The sequence below is a fragment of the Protobothrops mucrosquamatus genome, unplaced genomic scaffold (genome assembly GCF_001527695.2).
Source record: "Protobothrops mucrosquamatus isolate PMUCROS unplaced genomic scaffold, P.Mucros_1.0 scaffold4200, whole genome shotgun sequence".
In the NCBI taxonomy this organism is placed as follows: Eukaryota; Metazoa; Chordata; class Lepidosauria; order Squamata; family Viperidae; genus Protobothrops; species Protobothrops mucrosquamatus.
Window position 1 is genome coordinate 32,955 of NW_015390125.1, and position 7,324 is coordinate 40,278.

Genomic DNA, 7,324 nt, shown 5'->3' on the forward strand with positions numbered 1-7,324 from the left:
TTTGTCTTGAGATCCCTGGCTCCAAAATTCCTGATGGTTCCACATCTGCATATGTATAAGACCAGCTACTGCCCTGGGCAAAGAGATGAGGCCAGGTTTGGTTTCTGCTTTTCAAAAAAATGCTTTTAAAAATCCTTTTGGTGAACAATATTTTTTTCCTGCCTTTTTAATATTTCCTTCTCTGGGTTAACTTCCCACAGACTGGAGCCAGGAAGCTTGGAGCTGATGGGATTAGAAAGACAAAGATCCCTAGAACCAACAACCCCTCACCCATCCAAAACAGGACATAGCCATCAGCCACAGTCCCTGGGAAGCAGGACATGACCTTTAGAACATAATAGGATTAACTCACCACCATCAGAATACCAAAAAGGCCACGCTCAAAAGCTCAGGTCAAAGTTCATGCCACAGGAACAACTCCAAACACAAAAGCCCAAGAAGGTATAAAAACCCACCACTCCCAGCACCATGTGGTCAGCTGCTCCAGAGCCACATGTCTTGTGGTTCTGCTCTTCAATAAGCTACAAACTTCTTTCTAAAGCAGTCTCCATTTTGTTTATTCCTGGCTTGGACTGGACCCTGATGAAGATTTCTTTTTTCAACAAGGGGCTGTCACAGAGAAGAGGGGATTGACTTATTCTCCAAAGCACCTGAGGCCAGGACAAGAAGAAACAGGCGGAAGAGATACAATCTAGAAGCAAGGAGAAATGTTCTGACTGTAAGAACAATCAATCAATAGAATAGCTTGCCTCCTGGAGTTGTGGGTGCTCCATCACTGGACTGGGTGGTGGAAACAACTTCTAGAATCTGTGGAAGTGGACAGTGGTGACTTTTACTAAGCATAGCCTCCACTAAAAGACTATCTCTAACCACTATAGAAATGGAGGAATTTTATCCACTACTTAACTGTAAACTTATACTTGAAAAAATCCTTGAAGCTACTGAGCCAATGAACTCCAGTTGTGAAAGCCAAAGATGTTACCCCAAAACTACAAATTGAACTCCAGACTCCAATTGATTAACCTACAAGCCAAAAGAACAACAGAAGAGGAACAAATTAATACTAAAGAGGATTCTACACAACTGGACACACAACTTATTGAGAACTTTGACAACCAAATACTGATTTCAACTAAAGTACCTGTAACTCCAAAAGCAACAGGAACTGAACAACAAACACAATGCACTGAGAACCTAGACAACCTAGACAATCAATTAACAACTACAACACTGGACATGACTTTTTACTCTAGTCAGACGAAACTGGAAGAAGAAGAAGAAGACCAGACTGAACTAACGATAAACATTTTAAACCAAACATGGAGATTGGAATTATTAGGGCAACAACCTAATAATTACAAAGGGGCCAGTTCCTTTGAAAAATTGATAACTGGCCGTTCTCCCTTGATTCAAACAATATGTGTAGGAATGAAGGGAGACCTATTGGAGGATTTAAAGTCACTGGTATGGAAACCTGCCTGGCAAATAAAGAAAGCCAGAGTTAGGTTTAAAAATGGGACTCTTTTCTTTTGTCTTTCATCTCTTTTCTCTCTTCTTCTCCTTCCCTTCTTGATTGATGATGGAATAGCTTAAAGTTCTATTTAACGGGTTAAGGAGATTTTTAGCGATATTCATTCATTTAATATTTAGGACCTAGATTTATAATGGAAATGAAAATTAATTGTTAGATTATAGTTTTGAATTGTAATATGGAAATGGGTTTGTGACACTGAAAGATATTTTATTAGCCAATAAGGAGCTATCAGGACGAGAAATAGAATATACTTGTGAAATAAAGTAAGAATTTAATTTTCGGAATAATATGTGTATTCTAGACACAATAATTATTTGGTAATGAAATGAGGAAAATTGGGGTTACCCGAAGTTTAATTATTACGGTTATTAATGGCTAAATTGGAACATGGTAATTGGAATCAAGTAAAACTTAAAAAACAGGATTTGGATATGTATAAGTAAAATTTTACTGATAATTCTATTGATTGATTGAGCTCTATCTAGAAATGTATTAATTTGAATATGATATAAAAATTAAGAGAAATAGAGAGGGAACTTTTAATGAGGTAACCTGAGATATATATATATATATGAATGATTCTGTTGTTGGATTTTTGATTACCCTAGCACCACATTGCTTCCTAATTACTTGGATGTAAAAATTGAAAAATTAATAAAACTTGTTTAAAAAACAACAACAAATGTCTCGCTTCTCAACATAAATTTTGGGCTCTGTTGTGGCCATCCCTACCTGTAGCAGTGTGTATGTGTGTTTGTGTTTGTGTGCCTGTGTGGACAGCGTTGGAGGAAATAACAACACGTACCAGATTTATTGGCAACGCCAAATAAATTTAATAAACACTATTGCTAATAAATAATATGCTGAATGGTGCACCTCAACCAGCTGTTACGCCCTGCAGAGCCTGTGCAAAAAACACCCACTCATGTCATTTTGTCACTGGCTTAATTAATATGCAAATTCCCATCATTCCTTGCTTCTCTGTTTCATTGCAGATCAGGCTGCATCTCAACCTTCTAAGATTTTGCCCTCATCCCATTGTAGATCTTTCCAACTCGGCGTTTAAACCGGTGCTCTTCAAATTTGGCAAGTTGAAGATGTGTGGACTTCAACTCCCAGAATTCCCCAGCCAGCAGTGAAATGGTATAGGGTCTTCTGCTTGAGCAGGGGGTTGGACTAGAAGACCTCCAAGGTCCCTTCCAACTCTGTTGTTCTGTTAAAGCTGTACAAAGGCAGTCACCTAAGTTTAGCTGTCCTATTAAAGCTTCTTGTGGTTTATTCTGAGTGTTGGCAATTTCCCTATCTTCTCTCTGGATTTAGGGAAAGGTTTAATCAAATTCACCTTAATGCACAAGGAGGCTTAACTTAATTAGGACTCACAGAGGTGAGAATGAGAGAGAGAGAGAGAGAGAGAGAGAGAGAGAGAGAGAGAGAATGAGAAAGAAAATAAGAGAGAAAGAAAATGAGAGAGAAAGAAAAAATGAGAAAGAAAGAAAATGAGAGCAAAAGAAAATAAGAAAGAAAACGAGAGAGAAAGAAAATGAGAAAGAGAGAAAGAAAGAAAGAGAAAGAAAGAAAGAAAGAAAGAAAGAAAGAAAGAAAGAAAGAAAGAAAGAAAAAAAGAGGGAGAGAGAAAAAAAGAGAGAGACAGTGAGAAAGAAAGAAGGAAAATAGAGAGAGAGAAAAAGACAGAGAGGGAGGGAGAGAGAGAAAGAAAAGAAAGAAAAGAAAGAAAAGAAAGAAAAGAAAGAAAAGAAAGAAAATGAGGAAGGAAGGAAGGAAGGAAGGAAGGAAGGAAGGAAGGAAGGAAGGAAGGAAGGAAGGAAGGAAGGAAGGACGAGAAAGATGATGACTATACTAAACTGTCCACAAGAAAACCACCAAGCTCGGAGAGCACCAAGGACCCCTCAGTTCAACCGTGGGCTACAAAGATTCTCTTCTATGAGAGAGAGAGTACTTCATTCTTCCAGTTGAGGTTGGTTTGTTTGTTTTGTTGAGATGCTGACCCCCTATAATTTCCCAAACATAATATCAGATGAATTGCGTTATTCTCTTCACAAACCCAGGATTCTGAAACCAAGACACAGAGCTATGCCTGAATGTAGGCTTCCTTTCCCCCTTTTCCAGAAAACCCATAATCATGGTTGGGGTGGCTGTTCTGGTGAAGCTTTTTTCTAATTTTGGAATCCCCCTCCAGAGAAGGGAGTTCCGAACTGCAGGTAAACAAGCTTTCAAGGATACAGGTTGAGCCAGATCTGCATAATGGCAACTAAATCATATGATGAACGGTTGAGGGAGCTAAGTATATCTTGTCTATTGAAGAGAAGGAGTGGAGGGGGCATGATTGCGGTCTTCCACTACTTGAGGGTGTAGGAAGACACCCCCCCCCAGAGAAGGAAATAGTTTGGGGGATATTAAAAAAAAGCAGAATATATTTCCTCAAAGGAATAATAGAAAATCTTAGGCAGAAAATCTAAGTCTCTCTGCCCTAAGCAGAGGCCAACTCTGTAGAAATGCAGATTTGATCATCCTTTCAGAAAGACTGGAGCCAGGAAGCTTGGAGCTGATGGGATTAGAAAGACAAAGATCCCTAGAACCAACAACCTCTCACCCATCCAACACAGGACATAGCCATCAGCCACAGCCCCGGGGAAGCAGGACATGACCTTTAGGACATAATAGGATTAACTCACCACCATCAGAATACCAAAAAGGCCACGCTCAAAAGCTCAGGTCAAAGTTCATGCCACAGGAACAACTCCAAACACAAAAGCCCAAGAAGGTATAAAAACCCACCACTCCCAGCACCATGTGGTCAGCTGCTCCAGAGCCACGTGTCTTGTGGTTCTGCTCTTCAATAAGCTACAAACTTCTTTCTAAAGCAGTCTCCATTTTGTTTAGTCCCGGCTTGGACTGGACCCTGATGAAGATTTCTTTTTTCAACAAGGGGCTGTCACAGAGAAGAGGGGATTGACTTATTCTCCAAAGCACCTGAGGCCAGGACAAGAAGAAACAGGCGGAAGAGATACAATCTAGAAGTAAGGAGAAATGTCCTGACTGTAAGAACAATCAATCAATAGAATAGCTTGCCTCCTGGAGTTGTGGGTGCTCCATCACTGGAAGTTTTCAAAAATAAACTGGACAACCATTTGACCAAAATGTTACAAGATCTCCTACCCTGGGCAGAGGGTTGGATTAGAAGACCTCTGAGGTCTTCCAGTCCTGTGATTCTATGTTGAGATATGCAGAACAGAAGAAACAACTCTTTGTAGCAATGCCACCCATTAATTACCAGTTGTAATTAGAAATTACAATGCCCCGTTGGCTTAAGCCAATCGGGACTATCTCTTGCTTCATCAAAGAAGTGTTGAAGCTGCAGGTGGAGTTCTGCATGAGATCCACTGAAGAGTCAAAAAGCTCTCGGAAGAAGCATGGACCGGTCACTTCAGGCAGAACAAGGACAAGACCAAGCAGGAGAAGAAGAAGAAGCAGAGAGAAGCAGCTTGCAGATCCAACTCAGGATCTGAACTAGATCTCCCCACTCCAGGCAGATCATTGATTTGTTTTTGCAACATGTTGGTGTTGACGTTCTTCCTGTTCTCAGCTTTCTGTCTTGGAGTTGCCATCAGCTTCACCTTCCTGGATGCCTGGTATCTACTCTACTTTATCATCATGTACCTTCGTTACAGATTGGGAGCCCCAAAAATCAAAGTGCTAGAAGAAGGACTAAGGTACAGCTGGGTTTTGCCTTCCGATTTGGATTTGATGGGCCACATGAATAACAGCCGCTATGCCCGGGAGGCTGATTTTGCCCGTTATCTGTACATGTTCCAATGTAGACTCTTGCAGACCATCTGGAACTGTAAGTACACCACAGTGCTGGTGGCCTCCTCTTGGCGTTTCCGACGGTCTTTGAAACTGGGGGAACGCTTTGCCATCCGGACACGCATGTTAGGCTGGGACGACCATTCTTTTTACCTGGAGCAACAGTTTATCAGTTGCCAAGATGGGTTCGTTTGTGCCGTTTTGCTGGCTCGCCATCACGTGACCGGCGTGCCTCCAAGCAAAGTCCTCCAGATTCTTTACGGGAGGCAGGTAAGGCTTCCAAAAAGCTTATTGAAAAGGGGGTGTGAGGGGTGAACCTCTGGGCGCCTGTCCATCATACGGGCCATCAACTTGGATGGAATTCAGACAGGGTCAGCAGCCAGGAGTTTCTTTCACTTCCTAAAATGGTGAATACATTCCCGAGCGGAAATGTACAGAAAAATCTGTACAGATTCTGCTCAACCGTGAAACCAAGTTTTGAAGCTGCTCTAAGCAGCTTTGAGGAGAGAAGCAACCTAGAATGAGGGAGAAATTTCCTGACAGTCAGAACAACGGATCAGTGGAACGGCTTGCCTCCAGAAGTCATGGAGATTTTTAAGAAGAAATTGGACACCCTTTGTTTGAAATGGCATAGCATCTCCTGCTTGAGCACAGGGTTGGATTAGGAGACCTCCAAGGTCCCATTCAACTCTGTTATCCCGTTATTTTGCTTCCTCCAACTTGGATAGGCATCTCTTGGGCCCCTGAAAACTCTTTTCCTACGGTCACGTCCATTCCTGACTTGGAGAAAGAGGAGGTGGGAACGGGACAGATCAGAACTGCTTGGGATCTAACCCTGGTTGAGATAGTGAGCTGCCAGGAAGCAGTTTTCAAACCCAACTTGATGTAGGCTGTGCTGACATGGGAAGAAGGCAGAGACAAATGCAGGATTTTTTTTCTAGAAAATAGGCCATCAAGGGTCAAGCATTAGGAAAGAAGTGGCTTATTTGTAATCATGTATGTATTTGCATGTTACTTGCTCAAGAGAATTTTTGGCAGCTAAGAATAATACATCGAAAACTTGAGTCAGATCCAAAATGTGGAAAACTGGTTTCCCAATAGAAGGGAGTTTTCACCTGCTTCCTAAAAGATAAAGGGGAGGGGGAAAAGAGAAGGAGGGAGAGAGAGGGGAGAGAGGCAGGAGAGAGGGCAGAGAGGAGGGAGAGAGGCAGGAGAGAGAGGATACAGAGAGGGGGAGAGGAGAGGGGGAGGGAGAGAGAGGAGAGAGAGGACAGAAAGACAGGAGAGAGATAGCAGTGAAGAGAGAGGGGAGAGAGAGAGGAGAGAAAGAAAGGAGAGGGGGAGAGAGAGGAGGAAGGGGGGAGAGAGAGGGGAGAGAGAGGAGAGAGGCAGGAGAGAGGGGCAGAGGAGGGAGAGAGGGAGGAGAGAGAGGACACAGAGAGAGAAAGGAGAGAGGACAAAAAGAGAGGAGAGAGAAAAGAGAGAAAGGAGAGGGAGGGAAGAGAGGGGAGAGAGAGGGGGGAGAGAGAGAAAGGAGAGGGGAGAGAGAGGAGATAGGACAAAGGGAAGAGAGAGGAGAGAGAGAGGAAAGAGGCAGGAGAAAGGGGGAGAGGAGAGAGAGAGGGAGGAGAGAGAGAACACAGAGAGAGGAGAAAGGAGAGAGAGGAAATATAGAGGGGAGAGGAGGGAGAGAGAGGACAAAAAGAGGAGAGAGAGAGAGGAGAGAGAAAGAAGAGGGGGAGAGAGAGAAGAGGAGAAAGGAGAGGGGGGAAGAGAGAGCTATGAGAGAGAGGACAGAGAGAAGAGAGAGAGGCAGAACAATAGAGAGACAGAGAAGCTGTACTACAGTGAGGAGGGCTGCTGCTGTGAATCTCATTTCCCAAGCCCTCCTTTCCCTGATCTTTGTGCCATTATGTGTAAGAGGAATCGTGGACCTCTAGTTAATCACAAGAGCCAGTCATGCCA

At 42.9% G+C, this 7,324-nt stretch overlaps 1 protein-coding gene across 1 annotated transcript in view; it reads left to right on the forward strand.

The window, feature by feature from the left end:
* Positions 1-5,107: 5,107 nt before the first annotated feature.
* The window catches only part of LOC107298691 (protein THEM6-like), a 6,257-nt gene continuing 4,040 nt past the window's right edge, over positions 5,108-7,324 (forward strand). The window contains exon 1 of the mRNA XM_015828066.1: positions 5,108-5,629. Coding sequence (XP_015683552.1) covers positions 5,108-5,629 — 522 coding nt within the window. The remainder of the gene's footprint in view (positions 5,630-7,324) is intronic.